Source organism: Malania oleifera, chromosome 6 (genome assembly GCF_029873635.1).
Source record: "Malania oleifera isolate guangnan ecotype guangnan chromosome 6, ASM2987363v1, whole genome shotgun sequence".
NCBI classification, from domain to species: domain Eukaryota; kingdom Viridiplantae; phylum Streptophyta; class Magnoliopsida; order Santalales; family Ximeniaceae; genus Malania; species Malania oleifera.
Window position 1 is genome coordinate 25,977,811 of NC_080422.1, and position 24,511 is coordinate 26,002,321.

At 35.2% G+C, this 24,511-nt stretch overlaps 1 protein-coding gene across 1 annotated transcript in view; it reads left to right on the forward strand.

The window, feature by feature from the left end:
* The first annotated feature begins 370 nt into the window (after window positions 1-370).
* The window catches only part of LOC131158255 (uncharacterized), a 45,939-nt gene continuing 21,798 nt past the window's right edge, over window positions 371-24,511 (forward strand). The window contains exons 1-6 of the mRNA XM_058112992.1: window positions 371-915; window positions 7,068-7,136; window positions 11,733-11,825; window positions 13,055-13,176; window positions 13,831-14,026; window positions 19,801-19,976. Coding sequence (XP_057968975.1) covers window positions 610-915; window positions 7,068-7,136; window positions 11,733-11,825; window positions 13,055-13,176; window positions 13,831-14,026; window positions 19,801-19,976 — 962 coding nt within the window. The 5' untranslated portion in view covers window positions 371-609. The remainder of the gene's footprint in view (window positions 916-7,067; window positions 7,137-11,732; window positions 11,826-13,054; window positions 13,177-13,830; window positions 14,027-19,800; window positions 19,977-24,511) is intronic.

A 24,511-nucleotide genomic window follows, 5' to 3' on the forward strand; every position in this document is an offset into this window, starting at 1 on the left:
CATAAGATCTAAAATTTAAACCACCTCTCTTAAATTTTCTTTCCATCACTCATTTCATTCATTGAAACACCATCTCAATTCACTCCATTGTTCATTTATCTTACATGATAAGTGCCCTCATTTGAACAAAAAATTACACAAATAATTTAATTATGAAACAATTTGTTATATGTTAGATTTTTTACTCAATGATGAAATGGAAACAATGAAGTTTAAAATTTTTTTAACCTAACAATCAAATTTCATCCAATTATATCATAATTTTATATGTGGCAAGATGAAATTTTTTTTGTAATAATTATCCTATTAAAATGACTTGCAATAAAAAACATAAGAGTGATAAAAATGTAAAATATAAAGTAGTTTGATTATGAATAGCATCGGGCCACATCTTCGGTTCCCACTTCCCTTCCTCCCCTCTGGTTCACGGAGCATTCACGTTCTTCCATCCATAGAAACTTCTCATCATCTTTCTCCATCAGACGCAGGAAGAACGCTTTACAGAACCAGTTTTCAGACAACCCAAAAGGAAAAATCATCGCCGAAGTCTCCTTTCAGGTTTCCTGAAACTCTCCCCAAAGCTCGAACACTTACAGAATTCATGCTTCAATGGCCATCACTTCTCTCTATTTCCACCCCCCTTCTCTCGGTTTTCCATCAGCCGCATCTTCCTCTGCATCATCATTATCATCATCTTCTTCTTCCGTCTTTAATGGCGGGTCAGTTCTCAGGACCCACAAGGCCTTCCTCGCTCTCACCCCATCTCCTTCTTCTTGTCAAGATACGAAGAGGGTCTTCTCTACTCGCCCCGGAACGGTGATTTCAGCTTCTTCCGACTACTATTTCACTCTCGGGGTTTCCAAATCCGCCAGCAATAAGGAAATCAAGGCTGCTTATCGAAGGTTGGCTCGCCAGGTACTGAAGCTAAATTTGGTATTGTTTGCTTGGTGTTTTGAGATTGTTCGGGGGTTAAGCATTGCGTTGATTTTAGCCTTTGAAAGCTGGAACGTACTTCGGAATCGCTATGGAGCACTGGAGCAGTAACTTATTAGGATTTTCAATTCTAGAAATTTCAAACCTTTTCTTTGATGGGTGTTTGATTGCTGAGTAAATTGAGGACGAAAGAAAAAGAGAAAATAAAATTCTGGGAAAATGCAAACTTGTGAAAGTGAGAAACAAGTCTTTGCCTCAGTGAGAGATTATTCATATACAACTGAAATGTTCTGTGAAAATTTTTTGCTATTATTCTAGTGGAACATCAAGATTAGAAAGAAGCGTTATTTTAAAGATAGTAATATAATGCAGATATTTGTCCGATTTTTGTTTTGCTGTATTTTTATTTAAATTTTTTAAAAACAAAATTAGCTTGAATTCCTCAAGTTCAGTACCATAGTCACACTAACTGGTTTTAATCTGGATTAGGACTTCAGTTCGATGAGAAATAAAAAATTTGAATTACATGAAAGCTGACAAAATCTGATTGCGGAATATCCAGATGCAAACCTTAATTGGATTTTGGATGGGTTCTTTTTCTAAGGGGTCATTTTTGGGCAACTTCAACCTACAAGCTGTAAACGGGTTGGTTTTGCACTCCCAGAGATGCTCTAGCTGATTAGTTTTTAAATATTTATAATTTGATTTATTATTATTTTTCATCGGCAAAACAGTTCAAAAGAGTACTGGGGTGTGCCAAGTGCCAATACAAATACAAAAAGAAATTACACTAAGCATATGGTATGATTTCCAAAAAATTTATGACAGTATAAGGGGCGTTGCTTTCCCTTCAGAGGTTCTTTCTAGCTCTTTTCGTTTCCATGCATGGCTTTATACCTCCCCAAGCTCTTGGTTCAATCTCTAGTCCCAGCTGTACCCACGATTGGCCAAGCAAAGAAAGAACAATCAATATAACAGAGCCTTCTAATTGTGTTGGATAAGACATATGAGCAAGAGGAACACCTACAAAAAGCATCTGCAATGCAACTAAAGACCAAAGTGAAGCCAAAAACACTCTTTCCTCAAAAACGATAAGAAAAAGGAGGAAATCATCCCAGAAGATCTAGTATTCTTTTCCAATAAAATGCAGCAAAAAATTCAAAATCACACATTCCTTCCTTTAGACAAAGCCCCGATGCTTCAAACGAAATAACTCCTCCATAGAGTTTGGATAAGCCCGACTCTACCCCTCAATGTTGAAAGCATGGTTTTAAATCGCGGTTGCGGGTAGCGTAACGGTAACAGTAATGGGTGTAACGGGAAGCGGGAGTAGCGGATGTTACATAATGGGAAGCGGGTGTAACGGTCGTGAATTTTTTTGAAGTACGCACAACCTTGTGTATATTAGCGTACTTGCATGTTTTAAGCTTTTAGCCCTTCTTAGAAAGAGTTTTAGTGTATTTTGGATCTTTTAGTTTGAGTAACTAAGTTATTTGGTATGGGCAACAAGTTTACATTTGTTTTAAACCACCATTGATAAAAAAGTTACGTGTGTGTATTTATACTTCTCATTGTTCTTATCTGTGATAAATTCGTATGTGTGCTAAATTAATTAATAGAACAAAATACATTAGACACTCCATTAATCTATTAGAGACATAAGACATACACATAATACAAATATAAAATAACTAGAAAAGAAAGATGGTTGAAGTTGAAAAATATAGAACATAAATATCACATTACTAATATTATCAAAATAAAATATTTTCCTAACTAGTATTTTCAAATTGTTAATTGATGCATCTATTGTGAGTATTTAAAGAAATAGTAAATTTTGTATCATTGTCATTCTCATTATAATCTTTTCCCTCTCTAGCCACATGGTATATTGAGAATGATTTATGAAAGAGAGGGAAAAAGTGAGAAGAAAAAGTAAAAAATAAAATAATTTTTTTGGTGTAACAGTCCCGTAGCAGTTACGTAATGGCTGTAGCGACCTTTACATAATGGTCGCAGTTCGTAATGGGCGCTACGGCCATGATTTTTCTTCTCACCGATTTTGTGATGTGTAACGGTATCGGTAACCCAAAAAACTGTTACGTAACGGTGTTACATAACGGTCACGGCCTTTATTTAAAACCATGGTTGAAAGAGTAAATTCTACAACTGCCATGTTAATGGGCAATGTGAAATAAAAAAGAGAGAGAAAGATGGATTGTAGTGTCATTACTTTGCTTATGTATAGCATGCATATTAGGAGATAAATCCTTATTAGGTCTCCTCATCTACAAATGGTTATTAGGGTTGATCTCATTAACACCATGCAAAAGCCTTGATCATGAAGGGAATCTTAGCCTTGCAAAATAAACTTCTCCAAAGGAAAGAATGATCAATGGAGGATGGTACAATATGCACATAAAAGATTTACAAGAGAAATGACTAGAGCTATTTTTTAAGGTCACAACGTTCCTATTAGAAGGACAAGAAATTTTACACAAATGAGCAATATTACCCCCTATAAGAAGGATAAGAAATTTGACACTAATGAACAATATTACCCAAAGAATTTATGATGTAGGACGGGTGAGGGTGGCCTAGTCCTATGGTTTCAACCCTCACACAAGCACATACACTCAAGACACTTTGATTTAAGAACTCAATTAACCAAACATAAACACAATAAATCAAGCTTCATTTCACATGTTGTTGAATTTTTAAACGGTGTATGATGCTGTTCAGAAATAAGTCCCAAGAGTTCTTTCAGAAAGGAATCGATTATATGCAACAAAGATGGTATTCAAAATTTTAAGAATTTAAGTTCTATTGTTAGCAAGCAATATTCCCACAATTGATTTTAACTTGGCAAGTATCAATATTGAAGTTAATGGATTCAAATGTGGTATTCAAGTATGGAATTTCAGGCTTTCATGCAAAGGCTTCAATATAAGCAAGGGTTTACAATATATAGTAAGGATTCAAACACAAGTAATAAAATTACCAAGAGAATTGTTTGGATGACTTGACGTTGTTCAACACAAGTCTTAGACCATGCTAGAAAATTCCTTGGAACAAGCTTAAAACACCGAGACAAATGCAGCAATGTAATGGAGGGGAAGTGGAATTGCTGTAAGTATGTAATAATCCAAATGAATGCTGAATTTACCAATCAAAATGATATTTGACTGGACAATATTCTACACAAGATAGAACTCTCCTGAAGCCCTTTGTGCAAACTTTGAAATGTAATATGTATGCTGCAATGGAATGGTGGATTGTTGGCCTTGGGTGTAACTTGGTGGTGGCCGTGTGGGTGATGGAGGGAAGTCGTGAAAGTGGGATAGGGATAGAGTCGCTGGATAGAATAGTGGTCTCTCACCACTTGATCTCCGAGGAGAACGGTGTAGCCTCTCACTACACAATCACAAGGATTGGACAAAGCTTAACAAGCTTCAACAAAGGATTTTCTTTCAATATCAATACTTTTTTCTCTACATAGTTCTTACAATGAAGGGGTATATATATAGCTAGCATGAGGGGACAAAGCATGAATAAGCTTAGCTAGCATCGGGGAACAAAGACATTAAACAACTAACAATTCCCACACAAGCATGGGAGACACAAATAATAAAGACACCAACTTACTAGACACATTAATTACTCTTACAAGTTACTAACAAAATAAATGCTCCAACTTTCTAGACACAATAAATACTAAGCACAACTTACTAACACTCCAATTCACTGGACATACTCACACAATTTCCTAACATACACATGCAAGCAAGCAAGTTGACTTAAACTTATTACAACTTTAAATATGAACATATGCCAAAGAAGGGGCCCAAATCCGTGTGGGGCCTTGGGGCCGACACGAGTCTTACTTGCTTCAACACTTCTTGTGGATCTTCAAATAGGGTCTTCAAATAATTCATTCAAAACCTACAAACAATTATGAACCGATGTGGACATTGGGAGGTTGTCCATGTGTCATCATGTTGGCAAAGGAAATGTGGACATCGGGAGGCCGTCCACATGTCACAACATTTGAAAATGACATAGGTAGGGCATGCTGATTCCCATCAATTTAACTCATCCAGGTGATGATGAAATTGTAGATTTCAAGAAATAGAAGAATCCTCTTGAATGACAAATTTAGAGATTGGAGCATTAGGAAGAGTGGAGAGGTGGTAAAGGAGAGAAAAATCATCACATATTAGAGCATCCACTTTCTATAAAGTATCCAAAATTGGATTTTAAAACCCCTTTCAAAATTATAATGGGTAAAAGGAAGGAAGATGGATAAATTTAGAAGATGAATTCCCATAGACTAGCATGGGTGATATCTTCAAACCACCTTTAGACCTTGGCCTCAGAAGTCAGAACGTCTCATATGACGTGTAACTTCAGATTGGCATGTTTGGTGTTGGGAAGTTTTTTACCACTAGACAAATTTTTAATTCGTAAAATTTAATATGGAATATTTCTTATACCATCATTTTTTTTTATTACCATGAAATACAATTCTTGAATTTGTTCGTATTTATGTTATGATAACAAATTTGTCTGGAGACAAAAAAATTGATCAATTCCAAATTCCAAACATGCTAATAAGAGATATGGAGCCCTAAATTATTCACAATAAAATTTAAAGCTCATATGCAAGTTGCTCTATTGAAATTGAGCCCTTGTTTGTTGAATAATCCATTGAAAATAATTCTTTTTGAAATGAAGACAACACAAGCTGCAAAGACCAATCCCATGTGGTATGTTTACTACCTAATGTCTACATCTATGAAATTATCTGTGTTGATCATGCCCAACAAGGTTAAAAAATTATTGAGCAAAAAGGAAAAAAAGTTCAACATAATCCTAGGTTTTCCATAAACTTGTTATCGATTGCCCTTGATTGAGCCAATTTTACATGTTCAGTGACACAATTAACCAAAATAGAAGTTTTTGGACTAATTGGACTCCAACCAAACACCAAAACCAAGCCTCAGTCCCACTAAGTGGGGTCGGCTATATGAATCCTTTTCCGCCAATTTATGCGATCATAGACCATTTCTTTTGATACATTCAAGGATATTAAATCCTTACTCACTATTTCTTCCCAATTTATTTTAGGTCTATCCCTACCCCTTCTATTGCCCTCCACAGTAATTAAGTCACTCTTCCTCACAGGTGCACTATAAGGCCTACATTGCAAGTGTCCAGACCATCTGAGTCATCCCTCCCTTATCTTATCTTCTATAGGAGCTACACCTAACTTACCACGAATATGTTCATTCCTTAATTTATCTTTCAATGTTATACCACTAATTGGACTATATATATATATATGTATATATATATTTTAAATTTTGTTTTAGAATGTGGAACCAAAACTATAGTTAGCTATTTTAAAAAAAAAAAAAAAAAAAAAAAAAAAAGTTGCCTCTTGTGGCTATACAAGTTGAAGATGTGATGCCCCTATAAGCTTCCTATAAGCTTGACATGTGATGTGTGTTGAATCGTATGCCCCTGCTACGTCATTGAGTAAATTAATATTTACTGCTACATCACTAAGTTTTGCTCCTGGTTTAGTTTCCAGTGCCCTAGTTTGGAAAAATGGCAACCAAGTTTTTTGTTAAGATTGGAAATACAAAACACAGAAGCCCAGATTGCAGGGTTATGACATATGTACAGGCTGGCGCATAATAGTGTTCTTTTGTACAGGCCTGCGCATGCGTATGAAGCTTGACAGTAAATTAAGTTTCAAGTATCTGTAAAAGTCATGTTCTTTATAATCCTTCTGCTTCTTTATAGATAAATAAGAGTTATAACCCATGCATTTGCAGGGTTAGGAAGCAAAGCTACAATATGAATGTGATGACATTGTTGTCATTTCATCTTCTAATATGATGACCAAGGGAAACTTAGTTACAATCTTATCCTGTGAAACTCACTTGGTGCTACTGAAGTACTTTCGTGAATTTTTTCAACCAGTGTTACGGCTTTGGACCTATTTCCAAAAAATGTTGCAAAAGTTTGGGTGTTGTCTTCAATCTTTGATGCTTTTTATTATGCATTTGAACTTCCTTTTAGTTTTTCAAATAAGTACTGACTTTCTAATTTTTGTCTTGCCTTTTAAGTACCATCCTGATGTCAACAAGCAGCCTGGAGCAACAGAAAAATTTAAGGAGATTAGTGCGGCCTATGAGGTGGGTATGCCTGATCCTTTTAGTGTATATAATCTTAGCAAGGCAACATGTTTTTAACATCTACAACCGGATGTGTGATTCCATATATTTACATATTTTATTCTGCTACTTACACTTGCATGCTTTTGCCTCTAATAGAAATTCTTTAAATATCTTTTCTATGGAAAAATAGACAGGCTTGTTATGAGCATGCTCATTTTTCTTTGCTATAGTTATTTTCATGAATAAGTTGAAGGAGAAGTAAAAAAAACATATCATTATTATGTCTAGAAAGAAATTTGAAAAGTGCTAAAGAATTGTCAAACACAGACGTGGCTCCCTTGAGGTAATGAAGCTATGTAATGATATATATTTATGATTAAATTAGTGTTAACATTGTACAGGAGAAAAATTTAGACTTAGGGTTACAGTTGTATATTCTAGATTGTTTAAGAATGATGGTTTAAACTTTATACTCTAAATGTCTCTACCTGTATTTTGTACGTATTGGCATAGCGTTGAAACATTGGATGTTTCATTTCCATGAAACTGGAAAAAAAATTCTATTTTCTACGGTAATCCATGAAATTGGCTCAAATGAATGCATAAACAGCATCTTGATCTTGTGCGATAATGCTGAAAAAGAAATATGAAACTGTACTTAATTTATTAAGGTTCATTATGCATTAATATGCATTCCATGTCCCTATGCAATTGGCAACAAAAGGTCTTAGGAAGTTGAGTGCGAATGTATGAAGATTTTGAGTGTTCTGCTTAAAACTTAACCAAAATTTAGGCAGAAATCTAGTCTGGGCTGGGCAATGATTACCTGCGGGTCTTGCTAATCCAATGCTTTGAACTCAAGTGCGAACATATGAAGATTTTGACTGTTGTGCTTAAAACTTAACCAAAATTTAGGCAGAAATCTAGTCTGGGCTGGGCAATGATTACATGCTGGTCTCGCTAATCCAATGCTTTGAACTCAAGTGCGAACATAATGCATCAAAAGCAGGATATATGTGTGCTCACACAGTGTCAATTGCATATATACATGCATACATTTGTTAAACTTCTAACTGATCCTTTTTCATGTAGGATAAAATTCAAATGATCGTTGTCCTTTCCTCACCATAGTATTTGGAAAGCCAAACTCCTCCCTAAAAAAGCTTTTAATAGAGTTAACACCAACAATCTGTTGTAGAGTAGGAGGCCTTTGAAGGCATTATCTCCAGATGTATGTACCTTATGTTTTGATAGCTCGGTTTTTTTTTTTTTTTTTGCATTGCTCTTTGTCTTGGAGGATTTGGAGTATGTTTGGAGAGACTTGGGTTTGCCTGGGGACAGTGGAGGATTTGTTGATTATTTCCTTTACAGGTTTTGGGAAGGGTGGATATAGTTCAATTTTTTGGAGTTGTGGGTTTTTATTTTTTGGCAATTTCGTAGGAATTTGGTTGTAACAATGTACACGTATTTTTATGGGGAATAAGGTCACGTGTTCTTTGTTATTGGAAAGAGATTCATTATGGGCTTTGCTTTGGTTTTTTGCAGCTGGATGTTTTAAAGTGGGGTCACTTTTAGATTGACAGCAAGATTAGAAGGCAGTGTTATTTTGATGTTATTTCGATTGTAATTTCTTCTTTTTTGTTTTCTTTTTCTTTTAGGAGGATGTCTTATTCTCTTTTTTGTACATTATTTTTTTTAATGAAATATATTTTTCTTTTTAAAAAAAAAAACTAAACTCAAAACACTATTGTTATTTATACAGACTGTTGCTATCGCTGACTGTTGAGTACCTCTGTGATCTATCCTGAACATGATAAAATTTTGATGGCTGGCTTTGGGCATATTGATCTAGTTTGATTAATATTTAGGTTCAGTCGACTTAAAATATCTTGAGTGGGCAGATCCCACTTTGATCTTGGTCTAGTTTACCTTGCCCTAAACTTACAAAGTTATCTAATGCCAGTGGTAGTCAGACCTGTAATTTTTTGATGCACAGCATTTTATGTTTACTTTTTTTTAATAGGTAAAAAAGAAACACTAATGTTCTGTTTGGTTCGCAGAATGGAATACAGTGAGAATGGAATATCTATTATGTAAGGATATGATAATTTACAAAAAAGACAGTGCCATTCTAAGGCAAATAGCTATGCACAAATTGGTATTATTCTGACCAACATAGAGTATGTCTGGAATAGACATCCCTATTTTGAGATTTGGAAATAGTCATTCTTTTACTATTCTATATTGACTGGAATAATACGAACTTTTGGATGGTCATTTGCCTTGGAATGGTACCAGATTTTTTTGTAAACTTGTATATCCCTATAAAATAACTATTCCATTCCATGAACCAAGTTCAAATTAAAGGGACCAAGGGTGCAACTTAATTGCACTACTAAAATTTGCAAAGAGAGTGAATAAAAAAAATCATTGGCAGTGTGAATATTAACAAATTCTGTAAAATGGACAAAAAATTTCAAAGTTTTAGATCACTTGTCTTTTACATTATTAAAAGGAGATTCTATGCCTTCAAAAGATTTTCTGTTTAAAAACTTACAAAGTTCCCTTATATCAAATGATTGCTGAACCTTTTACTTTGCGAGGCAGCTGTACTCTTGTATTTATCAATGTTCCACTTGTTTAGTCCAGCATCCTTACCTATATTAATATATTATGACCTTGCTATCTTTTGGTTGCCTTATATACATGGTTCATATAGCATAATTCATCTCAATATTTTGCTACAAATTTTACTTTTTTTGATTAATTAGGATTTTTTTTTCATAACCATTGTAGAAGTAACTGCTACAAGGATCCAATCTAGGCATTTCTATGGACAAAATCCTATAGAATTTTCTAGTAACCAAAGATCTTAAATTTTGATTTCGACTAAAATTTTGAAGCCCCAAAAATTTGGAAATTTCGATTTTGATTTTAAAAAACAATGGAAATTAGTAGTAAAGCATGGATTTCTTTTATGATACTTTAGGAATGGTTAATAGACACAATAATGTTAATTTAATGTTGTTGTAAGTGTTAGATTACCACTTTACTTAAAAGCTTAAGGGACTGTTTGGTATCACTGTCCAAAATTAGAGAAATGAAAACCAGAAACGAAAACTAAAAATCAGAAACCAGCAACCTGTTTGGTTAACATTTATAAAATTGATATAAATTAAAAACTTAATTAAAAAAATGCTCATTTTCATCTTTAAATCAACTAATATTATAAAAATATGATTAAAATAATAAAATAACAAATAATGCACATTAAAAAAATTACTATAATAAGCGTAAAATTTATTATAATTATTTTACTTAATTGTTCTACTTTCAAAATTTACTTTACAATAAAATTTTTATTGAACATGACAATTGAAAAATAGTAAAAGTATTTTGTAATTGGCTTTATTTATTTATTTTTTATGAAATTTATGTATATTTTTCTTTTAAGTATATTTAAATCCATATGATCATTTAATTTTGATTTTTCATTTAAAAGTGTATAAAATGATTAATTTAATCCAAAAAAACTATTTTTGGATATTAAAATTTCTGACAACAGATTGCCAAAACAACTGAAAACCATAAAATATGGTTTTCAATTTTTTGGCCAATAGCTGAAAACTGGCAACAAAAACAGAAAACTGACAACAAAAACAAATGCGTTTTTATAATTTGTTTTTTCACTGTGGAGAAACAAAAACAAAAACAGGAAACAACAATGATACCAAACAGATCCTAAGCTATTAGGTTGTGGCCTAACAATGTATATCAAGCTTTAACACTCCCTCGCACGTGCAGCCCAACAGCACGTGGAGAGAAACACACAATAAATAACACCCATTACTGAGAGCAAATAATTTTTTTTAAAACATCACACAATAAATGCGGGCAAGGAGACTAGAACCCAAGACCTCCTGGTAACCTGCTCTGATACCATGTTAGATTACCACTTTACCTAAAAGCTTTAAGCTATTAGGTTGTGGGCTAACAATGTATATCAAGCTTTAACAGTAAGTTTAATTTTTTAATTTCAAAAAAATCCCTTGTAATATTCTTTTGTCTCAATAAGAAAATAAGATAAATTAAGAGAAATGTCACTTCCTATCTAAATCTCACATTTGAATTCCTAGGAGATTTCATTATATAGTCAAAATTTCGACAAATTTTGCTAAAATTTTGAGATTTTGTTAAATTTTGGATGATTAGTTGAAATTTCAACGGAAATTATGTAAGATGGAAATTGATTGCCATTTTGATTTCGAGGGTGATGGAAAGTGGAAATTTTGACAAATTTGTGGAATTTAAGACCATGCCAGGGACCACAATTGTTTGCACTAAAGTTGCCATTCTTAAATCTTAGCTGTGCCCAATTACAATGCCTCAATTTGTGGTCTTACAAATGTTGCATTTTATGCCAGTTACTTTAAATTTTAGATGCTTTAATCATGGATCCATTGGCATACTTGTTAAGCAGTTATGCTTATTTCAGTTCACTAGACCACTTGCATTTTGAGAATTAGCTTATTGTGTACATTTAAATTATTTTTTGTTATCCTCTTGTTCACATTCTTCATATTGTCTTTTGAATTCTGAAGTGTAACTTGTCAGGTTCTATCAGATGATAAAAAGAGGGCTTTATATGATCAATATGGTGAAGCTGGAGTTAAGAGTGCAGTTGGGGGACAAGCTGGTGCTTATACGGTAGGACATATAGTTTTGTTCTTTTATAAAATGACAAAAGAGGGGGATGTAGCAAAAGCATAGTCATGCTTGTCTGCTAATTTGAGCGACACAAGTATGTTTTTTGTGGCCATCCTTTGAACTGAAGTTAGTCTTCCTTCTTCATTAACTACGCTGAATTTCAGGTTGATTGAAACATGACATCCGATTGTGTAGCCATTTTTAAAAATTTATTTGTTCCTTTATCCTCGGGGGATGGAGGTTGGGGTGGGTGGCATGGTTTACTGTAGCCCTACCACTACATGGTGCTTGGTCTGTGCTGGATTCCTGGGTCAACGACATTCAATTGGTTGAGCCAATTATGGTGTGGGAGCCTTGTGCACTGGGTGTTACTCATATACTGCTTGTGGGGAAGGGTGCATTGTCCAAGGATCAATTGCAATCTTTTTACTTGTTAGTATGCACAGTAAAGCTTGCCTATGTGGCGAGCATATGGTACTTTCCGCGAGTTTCATGATACAACCTCAAGGTGGTACATGCAGGCTGTTACTTGCACTGAATTCCATTTTGTGTATGCTTGCATGTGGGAGTTTGGGGTGTACAAAAGTTTTGTAGTGGCAAGTCATGCTCTAAAACATCACTTGCTGTTCTTGTTGCAATGCCATGCTCTTTAGCATCATGATGATTCTGTTATGAATATGAACTTAGAGAGAGATTGTAGAGAATAGAAACCTTTGTAGAAGAGTTGAATTGCAGCATGTGTAATTTGCCTTTTTGCAACTAGCATACTAATAATTTTATCTTAAAATATTTTTATCTTTTGCTCACACAAGAATGTTAATTTTCTTTTTCCTGTAGAATATTGTCGAGAATATGCTTTATCTTTTCTATGTGCAATTATTGCACGTATTTTGCAATTATTCTTTTTGAAAAACAGATAAAAAAATTAGCAAGCAATATACTTGAATTGTCATTCCAGTTTCCAAGCTGCAAAAAATTAAGACCCTCTTCACTACAACATCACTGATTTTTCAAATGTCAATCAAAAAGAAAAGGACAAACTATTTTCTACGAGACAACAAAGCCTCCTTATTCTTGGAAGTTAGCTTATCATATAGATTTATTGTAACTGCACATCTGTACAATTGTGCATGCACACTACATGTGCATGAGGACAATTTTAATTGCAACTTTGTGCATTTTTAGTCTATGCCAATTTATGTCTTTCTTTGTATTTTCTCTCTTTGCAGACTAATCCTTTTGATCTATTTGAAACATTCTTTGGACCAAGCATGAGTGGTTTCCCTGGTATGGATCAAATGGGATTTAGAACACGGCGTCGTAGTACCGTTACTAAGGGTGAAGATATACGGTGAGTCAAAATTTTGATAGAAACAATGTGTTGATACTATTTCCTCCTTACATTACATTTGTTACTAGGCATAGAATTCCTGCCTCTATTTTGATGCAAGACAATGTTAAGTCAATGCTTATGCTGTGTTGTGGGTAGCTTTAGTTACATACTCAGTTGAGTTTCTAAAAGATAATGATGTATAATGCCTACATTTTGTTGCATATGATGCAGTCTATGTATGTTAAATTCCTGATTTGCACTAATTTGTTTCCTGTGCGATCAGGTTGAATGGTTATCTCTTTTTTTTTAATGTGTCAAGTGCTTTTTTCACCTTCCATTTGGTGATTTCGCATGCAATTTTCTTACTAATAATTGTGTACACATGATATTTTGGAGTGTAAGCTGACTGCATGTCTATATAGATATAGATATAAATATTAGATATTTAAGCATTTCTTAGAGGTTTTGACCTAATTTCCTTTACTTTTTAGTCAATTCATGGGTGGTTCTATAAATATTTGTACCGTATTTTCTTTTTGGTTAGTAATTGTATGCTAGCTTCAGCAAATCTGGACTCTCTTTTTGGTCAGTAATTGTTATTTTTCATGCTGAGAGTACTTTAATATGTTTTGAAAGACAATAGAGTTGACTCATGATTCCAAAGTTCTTCAGTTATGACATGATTCTAGAATTTTCTGAGGCTATCTTTGGAGCTGAAAAAGAATTTGTGCTTTCCCATCTGGAAACATGTGAAGCTTGTGCTGGTACTGGAGCAAAAATAGGTTCCAAGATGAGAATATGCTCAGCTTGTGGTGGCAGGGGTCAAGTCATGAGAACTGAGCAAACACCTTTTGGCATGTTTTCACAGGTATATGAGTACTATTTGTTCCTCATATGACTGCTAATTTGTTGCTTCAATGATAAATTCTTTTATGATACTGAAGATAAATATTGAAACAAAATCTTTTCATGTAGTACTTGTAGTTGGGCTGTCTGATTAGTTATGCATGTTTTTAGATGATAAATTGTTTGGAGAGGAGGATTTGTTGAAAATGTTATAAAAGTTCATATCAGTGATTGGAGGCTGTTAAATCTTATGTGTATGAAGATATATATTGAATGGTATAAAGAAAAATTAGGTGACTTTGAACAAGTTTCTTGTCATTGTTAAAGTATAGATTGGAGTCCACTTATAGATGTGTGCACTTCTTTTTACAAATGAAAATGATGGATTGACTTGCATTAAGGTGGGTCATGACTCATGAGGATCTGCCCATTTCTCACCTTTAGTTAGCTGATGATACATTCTGTTTCTTTCCAAGGACAGGAGCAGCTTCTCTAATGTGCTGACTGCTCTACAGGTTTTTGAGAAGGTGTTGGGTTTACAAATTTACTTCTCTAACGGTGGTATTGTGGGTGTAGGCATTGACCCAAGCTCTTTTTCTAGGTTCGCAGTTTTTGAGTTGGCTTGTTACCTACTTAGGAGCCCCTTTAGGGGGCAATTTTACCGCTGATTCCTTTTGAGACCTGGTCTTTGAGAGGATTTCTAGGAGGCTGGATGGGTGGAAAGGAGTTTTCTTTTTAACTTTAGACATTTCTTCTGTTCTCGTGTAGTATTTACCTCTTTTTAAATCCTGGTGAGAGTTGCTTGGTGACTAGAGAAGTTGATGAGGGATCTTCTGTGGTCAGGTGCTGATGAGCAGGGCAGAGATCATTTAGTATGGTGAACCATTGTGAGTAGGTCTAGAAGGAAGAGAGGTGTGGTCTAGGTAATTTGGTGCCTAAAAACATCTTCTTGGCGGGGAAGTGGTTGTGGCATTTTACTTTAGAACCTAACCCTCTCTGGCATCAAATAATTCATAGTAAATTTGGACTTCTACAAAATGGGTGGAAAACTAATGCAGGAGTTAATATTACTTGCTTGAGTCCTTGGAAAATTTTGTCCCAGATCCATTGTTCTTTCTTCCTTAATGTTTGTTATAAAGTGGGTTAATGTGGGGAGAATCCGATTTTAGGAGTATAATTGGATTGGGAATGTGGCTTTGGCTGTTGGTTTCCCTTGTCTTTTTCATTTATCTACTCTTTGCAAGTCTCCTATTGCTGCCTTCCTCATTTTGCAAGAGGATGCCATTCTTGGCATTTCCATTTTGGGAGGAATCTCAATGAGAGAGAAACTAATGAGCTTGCTTCTTTGACTATTATGCTTTATGCTTTTCATGTCCAGTTGGGAAGTGATAATTGTGTTTGGACCTTAGATTCTTCTGGGAATTTCCTGTGCAAATGTTTCTTTTCTTATTTGATCCATGACCCTATTGTTAGCCCCTTTGCCCTTTGTTCTTTACTATGGAAAGCTGAGTCCTTTTAGTTGTGCAAAATTGTTTCTATTTTCCATTTTTAGTTTCCAAAGAATTATAAAGAATTTTGCTTATTTTTTAGTTTTTCAAGATTCATATTAGAAAAGATAGAAAATAAGAGTTTGTTTAGGTGTGCGAAAAAGTTTTTATTTTTAGATTGTAAAATAATTACAAAAAGGAAATTTATTTTTCAATTTTCCAAAAATTACATAAGGTAGTGTTTGGGAGCATAGGTTTTGGGGCTTAATTTTGGATTTGCGTGGATTTGGAAGAAAATATAATTTTATACTATATTTTGTCTAAATCTGTACATATCCAAATCCAACATCTGAATGCCATGCTCCCAAACACAGGGTAAGAAATTAGAAATCTAGGAAATAATAAAAAGATGTTTTCCAACTTTCCTATATAAATTTAGAGAAAAGGAAAACAAAGTGGCATTTTTGTAATTATTTGAAAAAAAAAATTATAAATGGAAAACAAAACTACATTCACAAGTTAATAGTGCCAACAAATTTTATGTTTTCATTGTTTTATATAAATGTTGTAAAACTGAAAAATTAGCTGACTTTTTTTTTTGTAATTCTTTGGAAAACAAAAATGGAAAATGAAAGCAATTTTCGACACTAAATGGGCCCCAAAGTTCCTTCAAAGATCAAGGCTTTTTCTTGGACTGTTATCCTTGAGAAAATCAATTTTGATGGTTTACTTCTGAAGCGAAAGACCTAATAAGGTCCTGTCTCTTGATGTTCGTGTCCTCTGCTTTAGGGATGGGGAGAATTACTTGCTTGTTCTTATATTGTCCCAAGAGTAGGAATGGGGAAGATTACTCCCACTTGTTCTTAAATTGTCCATTCTCTTGGGTCTTTGGGATAATTTTATTGGGATATTTGGTGAAAATTGGGTGTGCCCTGCTTCTTTATAGAGTTTTTGTACTATTACATTTGGAGGTTTTGGTAATAGGAAAGAGAGGAAAGTGTTTTGGCGTTGTACTGTTCTGGTTATTATTAGGTGAGTTTGGTTGGAAAGAAATGCTAGCCTTTAAAGGTGTTGCCACTTCTAGTAGTATGCTTGGGAGTGGTCTTCTTTGCGCCACTTAGCTGTTCGGCAAATGGATTCTTTTGTCATGTTTCTTTGGAAGACTTTGCAGCAGGATTGGTTGGCATTAATTTATTATATTTGCCTTGTATTTATTTTCTTTTTGTTTAGTTGTTTTCCTTTTGTGATAGGTGGATATCTTGTTCTGTCTGTCTGTCCTTCCTCTCTTATTGTACTCCTTTTTTCCTTTACTCTCATCCTTTGTTTACCAAAAGCAAAAATAAAAATAAAAAAATAAAAAAAATGTTCAATTTCACTTCAAAAAATAAAATGAAGAAAAAATCATTAGTAAACATTATTTAATTTCTTCTTGACTTGCATATTATAATTGGCACTTTACCATGCCATATGTCTATACAATTTCTCTTTTTGGCACTGCCCCCACCACAGGCTCCAACTATAGTAAAAAGCAGCATTCTGCAGAAAAAAAATTTAACTACATCACTATTTATACATTTACAATGTGCTTGGTATTTGAGAATGGAATGGAATTTAGATAGGAATGGAATGGCCATTTCCTTTCTATTATTTGATTATAATTTATAAACATAGAATGACACTAGAGTTGGATGGACATTCCATTCTTATTCACATTCCCATGTTTGGTAAAACTAATTTTAATTATGGAATGGAGTGCTCTTATTTTTTGAAATGTCAATTGTCAACAAATAATTATCTTTTTTTTTTTTTTTCATTTTTCCTTCTTTTTTCTTGACAAATAAAGCATATGCTTATCAACAAAAAATTTTAAAATTTTAAAAGGAAAAAAAATGCACGGTAATTAATGTTTTCTCTCTATGTTACTTTTTTAAAAATTCTAAACAAAATAAATAAAAAATTCATCACATAAGTAGAGGAATGAATCATTCCATAATCTTAAAAAACATGCAATGAAACTGACATTTTCTCTTAATTTGTGCTTAATCTTGAACTTCCTATTGTCACAAATGATGTCAGGAAATTTGTTTTTTCTGAAATAAATTAATTAATATAGCAATTGAATGTAAAAAATTTCAGAGTAAATTGCTGAGATAAATAATCCCATTCATTCCAAATGAAACATGGATAACATCCATAAGAAACAGTTCAAAAAAGAACATAAATGATCTAATTTATAGAAAAAATTCAATAGCTTGTCAAATAAAGCTTAGTAGCAAGCAACCACAAACTAACAAATAATGATCTTCACCCATTCTTCCTTTTCATTGTCTGAAACAGTGAATGAACAGTTCTGTTGGCATGCGATTAGTGCCAATTTTTATCAGTGCTTTGTGTCGCTCAAGCATACTTAGACCATCTGCAGTATCTTCGTAAGTGTCTCTTGATTCTCTTCTCTTTCGGTGAAGCCTATCCAATATCTTCATTCACCAAGGACAGGATAGGAGTAATAGTTAGGATGGTTTGGGCACTTGCAGACCAAATAATGCACTAGTGAGGAGTGAGTGAGCTTACTACTAGCAATATGAGGGGGAGGGGTAGAGTTAAGAGTTAGAATAACTTGGACTGAGTTAGTGAGTAAAGGTTTGACACTGCTCCAACCTTTGGAGGATATTTCCATGGATTGCACTGGAATGACTGGAGAGGATTCATGCCAACCCCCCTGCTGGGACTTGGTTGTTGTCGTAGAGAAGAGTTGGGTATGTTCAAGTTCTATCGAGGCGTTGTTACTATCAAGATATTGGGGTTTTGAGTGGAGGAAGGACTGCAGGATTTCCTTGGACTCTGCTTTGCTTGTATTTTTTTTTTTTTGTCATTTGGTCTATTTGGTTGGAAAAGAATTTAAAGGATCTTTAGGGATACTTTTGGTCCTATTCATTTTCATTTGCTCTGGGATTAGGTGGTCTTTTTTGCCTTGCTTTGCTCTTTGGTGGCTAGTGTTTTTGCAGGAGTTCCATTAACTAATATTTGGCACGACAGGGGAGCTTTGATTTACTGATTTCTACATTCTTCTCTGTATTTTATTTTTTTGTTTTCTGTTGGTGGATTTCTTGCCCTCTGCCTTTTCTTCTTTCACCAAAATCCTACTTTTCTTATCACCAAAAAAAGAAGAAATCAAGTGGGGGCTACCCAAATGCTTTGGGGGGCATTTATGTGGGCAAACTTTCCTTTTTTGGGGAAATTGTTTTATTTGCTACAATACTTCTTTTTTTTTGTTAAAAAGGAAAAATTTTAGGCTCCACTGGCTTCTATTGGGTCTGCCACTGTCTGGCCAGGCCCCTCTTTAACAGAATGGTCAGCAGAAATTGGTGTTTTTTTAATTTGTGTTCACATGTGGTTGACCTTTCATCATTCGGCCAATTTGGTACCTACTTTTGATTAGTTGTAGGATAATTCAGATGGAACCAGTAAGTAGTAAAATTCCACACGTTTGTACTGGCATCATATTGCTTGTGAGCATGTCAGCCATAATGACAGCATTAACTTACATTGAGAATTTTTTTTTTCTTAAACTCCGTGGCAGGCGGTCTCCAGCATTTTTTTTTCCCTCTATCCTTGTGCTGGCTGCCAAATGGCTATTGGAGCAATATCCTATTGTTCTGGAACAAGCCACCTATTTGGAATAATGGGAAGGCCCAACTAGAGATATTTGGTGGTTTCTATAGTGCTCTAGTTGAAATATTTAACGGCCTTCAATGGTTGTGGAAGCAACCAAGAAAAAGCTCTGGCAATATCTTTCCAAAAAAAAATCAATATCTATTGTTCCTTTGCAAAAATCTTGGCTGCTATTTTCAACATTGTGCATCTGTGGGAATTGCTGAATGAGGATTTTTTGAGACGAACGATAACACTAGAATGTGCAAATTTAGAAATATATGCGTTAATGAGAAGGTACAGCTGTTGTGATAGTCCAGTTAGGGGAGAGTATGAGAAAGTGTTGGCTGGGTTGGTTAATCATATGTAATTTGATGGCTCACCTTTTAAGGCTTTGCAGGGGCAGAGAGGGACAAAAATATCATGTAGGTATGGGTGGCGGGTGAAAACTTGTTGGCTGGTAATTTAATGGATAATGGATCCTAGATTGAGTAATTTTTGGGATGGATCTGACTGAGTTTTACTTCTTTGTGCAGGTTTTTTTAATATTATCTTATTTTTGAAAACTTCAGGCATTGCCATCTCTTCTCCTGCGATGTTTCCTTATTCTGGTTTTTTTTTTTTTTTTTTTTAATTTCTATTTTTGTTTTAATGATAGGTTTCTGTATGTCCAAATTGTGCTGGTGATGGTGAAGTAATTTCGGAGTACTGTCGAAAGTGCTCTGGTGAAGGACATATTCGTGTTAAGAAAGATATCAAAGTTAAAATTCCTCCTGGAGTCAGCAAGGGCAGTATTCTCAGGGTTGCGGGTGAGGGTGATGCTGGACCAAAAGGGTATATGGATGAGTTTTGTCTTTATAATTCAGCTAAGTTTCAATTTTTATTATACTGTCCAGAGCTTTGGAGTTGTTGCTTTTGTTATATGTGCTAAGTGGATTTTTTCTGCCTTCTTTAGTATTATGTTTTTGTGATAAACAAAGAGTTTTTTACTGGAGAAAAAAGGAGTACCCAAGGAAAAAAAAAGAAAGATGGGGAGGATAAGATATCCTCCAAGAGAAAGAAGATACTGTTGGAACAGAAATGTTGTTTTAGTATGTAGGTTGTGCGAGTGAGGGTATTTGTGCCCTTAAATATTTTATTATTATTATTGATATATAAGAGGCAGACCAGGAAATTGCTACGCAATTTTTCCTCCTTCTTTGTTCTCTTCTTCTCTCCTCCATCTCTAACTTAATAACATGGTATCATAGCGTTCATCTCCTCTAAATCTGATTTTTAGCTGAATTGATTTTGATACTCTTTTTTTCATTTTTTCCCCTTGTCTTCCCCTAATCAGTTTTTGAATCTGATTTTCTGGTTGGTTTTAGAGTTGTTTAGGGACATTCTTCTTCTTGGTTAGGCTATGCAGCATTCTTGATAGGAAGGCTGATGCAAAGTCTATTATACTCTGTTTCTCGCATACTGCTGTTGCTTTTCCGTTGTTCCACAGGCTTATACTGTGTTTCTTGTTTGCTGATGATGCTGTTTTGAGGTTGCGTGTGTTCGTGATTGATTGCTCACAATCTTATCAATTGCTGGTTGATTTCTGTTGGTATTCGATGACTCTATTTTCCTGTGTTGGCTACCAGTTGCTGCCAGCCGTAATGCCTGTAGCTGCTGCCAGCTTGTTCAGGTAGTGCCTGCATTGCTTTGTTATGGTCTGCCCTGTACTTCTGGTCAAGTTATTCCTCTAGGATATTGTAACCTAAGTTCTGTGTCATAGCTGCCTCTTTGAAGTTCTGGATCTTTGGAGTTCTGAAGTTCTGTAGGTTTTGGATATTTGAAGTTCTGAAATCTGAAGTGCTGTTTTGTGCTAGTGTCTGCTGCCTGACTTCTTCTCAAGATTTTTCCTGTGATAATTCAGCATTAGCACTGTCTCTAACCTTGGTAGGGGAACTTTTTGAGGATTAGGATGAGATTTGGAGGATCATGGCTCCGGTAGTGTATAGGACGAGGAGTTTGTTTTGTTCTTGCATTTGCACACATTGTGGCAAGGACAATCATACTATTAATAATTGTTGCAATCTCCTTGGGAGATCATTGTGATCTCACCCAGAGGATTTGGAACAAGCTATTTAATTATTTTGGGGAATGCTGGGTTTGTTCAAAGACAGTGGAGGAGTTTTTGGCAAGTCAGTTTGTTGGTTTTGGCAGGAAAAAGGAGGGTAAGGAGTTATGGATTTGTGCCTTATTTCCAGTTTGTTGGGGTTTGTGGATGGAATGAAATGTGTGCATTTTTACTGGGAAGAAGTCGTCTCTTTTACTGGTTTTGGGAGAAGATTCAACGTTTGGCTTCTCTTTGGTCTGTTGGTCATGAGAACTTCAGGGGGATGCATTTTTTGCATGTTCAGCATGACTGGCTTTCCTTGTTGAATTGGTAGGGCTTGCTGATTTTCTTGGGTTGTTTCTAATGTTCTTTTTGTTTTGTCATTTTTTTATTTTTCTGGGGTAACCCAGAATTTTAAAAGGAGATGCTTCACTATCCTTCTTGTACCCCTATTCTATCAATGAAACTCTTTTGTTATCAGGAAAAAAAAAAAAAAAACTTAGCCAATACTTTTGTCGAGGGTGATTCTACTGTTGCCACTTCAAATGCACCTAACCACTCACTAGGTAGTTAAATGCATCATCTACCCTATCCCAAGAGTGTTGTCCCATAGTCAACCCCAAGGGTGGGGGTTGAATTGGTTACTTAAAAAAAAAAAAGAAACTCGAAGACAAGAAATTAATGTACGCAGAAATTAATGCAAGTACACTAAAATAAATGAGATAGGGAGAAGAAATGTGCAAACTCTTTATAGTGGTTCAGCTTCTTCAGGTGTACATCCACTCTCTCAAGGAACAATTTGCCTTGAGGTTCCACTAATTCCAAACTCCTTATGATACCCTTGCTTCACCCAGTGGCAAGGATACCAATTACGACAAGTTTGATTGAGAGAGATGAGAATTCCTCACGAGGGAGGATATACAAATGTAAGTACAAAAACTAACTCTGAAAGAATGAATGAGATTATGGCACAAGAGTTTTTGAAATGATTTTCAAAAGTAAGCAAATTTGAGCACAAATGAATTTTAAGAGGAGAGCTTTAAAGACTTTCAATTATCAGTGTCAATAGCTTAGATACTCTTCGTAGTGCTTTAGAAGGCACATATATATAAAATTTGGTCAAACTAGCTGTCTTTGTCTGTTGGGTTCTGATTTCTGGTGAGGCTGGTCGATACTAGTTGTTAGAGTAAAAGTTAGACTGTTGAAGTCTTTAAAAAGCTGAATCGGTTGACCGCCCACTTGGGCTAGTCGTCAGGTCCAAGCATTCTGCCAAGGTTGGTCGACCAGGCGCTATGGTTTGGTCGATTGCGGCAAGCCCAGAACAATCTCCATATCTCTTCCTTTTCCTGTTTATGTTACTTTGGTCCCATTATCTTTCATTTTCTTAGAGATTACATACAATTCAACTTAGAAAATACAATCAAATACATAATGAAAGAATCTTGAATTTTGTTCAAGCTTTGCCCATTTCTAAGTCTTTAAAAATATCCTTGAAGCTTTGTCCATTTCATGAATTCATTAATGACCTCTGCATCACACTTAAGCTCAAGGTAATTAGTTCTTAAGTAGTTTGTTATCATCAAAATTAGGCCAAGAAACCTTGAGGCTAACGAAGAGGACTACAACAATCTTTTTGGCATGGTTCAACAATTCCAAACTTAGTCTTCGATCTCTAGTGCTACTATGGCCTATTTAGGCTCAGGCTTTTTCTTGCCTCTTCATCCTCCTTGGGTTATTGATTTCTTGCCTCCTCCCAAGTTGTCCTAATTTAGTCAGTTTTTGAATCCTACTATTACACTCTTAAGGTTACTCTTGCTGCTGGCCCGATTACAATGATTTTTGGTTGTGGGCCTGTGGCAATATTCTTTTGATTCCTTCTATTCCTTTTACCTTTGTGTTATATGTACCTAAATTTCCCTTGAACCTAGTATAAGTTTGTTAATTAACTAAATTTTCTAACTGATTTTTGGCATTCTTTCCTCTCTCATTGTGTTATTTTAGACGTCTAGATAAGAAGCGGACATTGGTGGAGGACTTGAGAAGGATGGCCTATACTATTTTAATGGTAGTCGTGGTGGATTTGGTTGTTGTCAAAGGGGTGTGCAATTGGTCGGTTTGGCCAATTAACCAAATTTTTTCGGTTAACCCCATCCCTTAACCGAATCGAAAGAATTGATCTCTTTAACAGAACTGTACCGATCGAATTGAACTGTTGGGTAATTTGGTTAACCAAATAAAATTAAAATTAATCGGTGGATTCAGATCGGATGGAGCTGTGGAAGGCTGGGAGCACTGGAAGCCAAAGCCTGAAGGGGAAGACTGTCACTGGATTTCGAACAGGAAGTGCGAACTTGCCGACGCTGAGTCGTGGCAATCGCCGCTGCCGAATTGGAAAGGGGGAATAAGGAGTGCCACCAAGTCACTGACTACGTGTGCACTGTGAGGTGGGAAGGAATTGGGAAGGGAAGGTGGAGGCCAAAGGGAACTGGGATTGGGAGTGCTGGTTGCCAGCGTTCCGCTGCGGCACTGCATGCGGTAAATTTCCAAACAGTGAAGTGCGAACTTGGGAAGGGAAGAGGGAAGTGGGAAATGCCAAAATGGGAATGGCCGAATGGAACATTGGAACCCTAGCCTAAAATCATATAATTTAATAATTTATATTTAATTATTAATTAATTAAAATTTGGGTAATTCGCTTTACCGAATTACATTTTTCCCATAACCGAACCGAAAACCGAATACCCAAATTTACTCCATTCTGAAACCATACCGAACCGAACTACAAATTAACCGAATCGAACCGACTGAATATCATCGGTTAATTTGGTTAAAACCGAATTATGCTCACCCCTAGTTGTCATGCAACTTCCTCAATTTTTACTCATCTCTGCATACACGGACCCTGCATACGTGGGAGCTTTGTGCACTGGGCTGCCTGAACCGAAAACCGAAAACCCAAATTTACTCCATTCCGAACCGAACTACAAATTAACCGAATCAAATCGACTGAATTTGGCCGGTTAGTTTGGTTAAAACCGAATTATGCTCACCCCTAGTTGTCATGCAACTTTCTCAATTTTTACTCTTCTCTGCATATGCGGACCCCCCATACATGAGAGCTTTGTGCACTGGGCTGCCCTTTTTTTTTTTTTTTGGCTGCATTAGTGGCTTTTGAGTCATCCATCCCTTCAAAAGTGACATGTTTCTCTGCATTAGTGGCTTTTTGAGTCATCCATCCCTTCAGTCTAGAGTCAATTCTCATAGTAAATCATTGTTTTCTCAA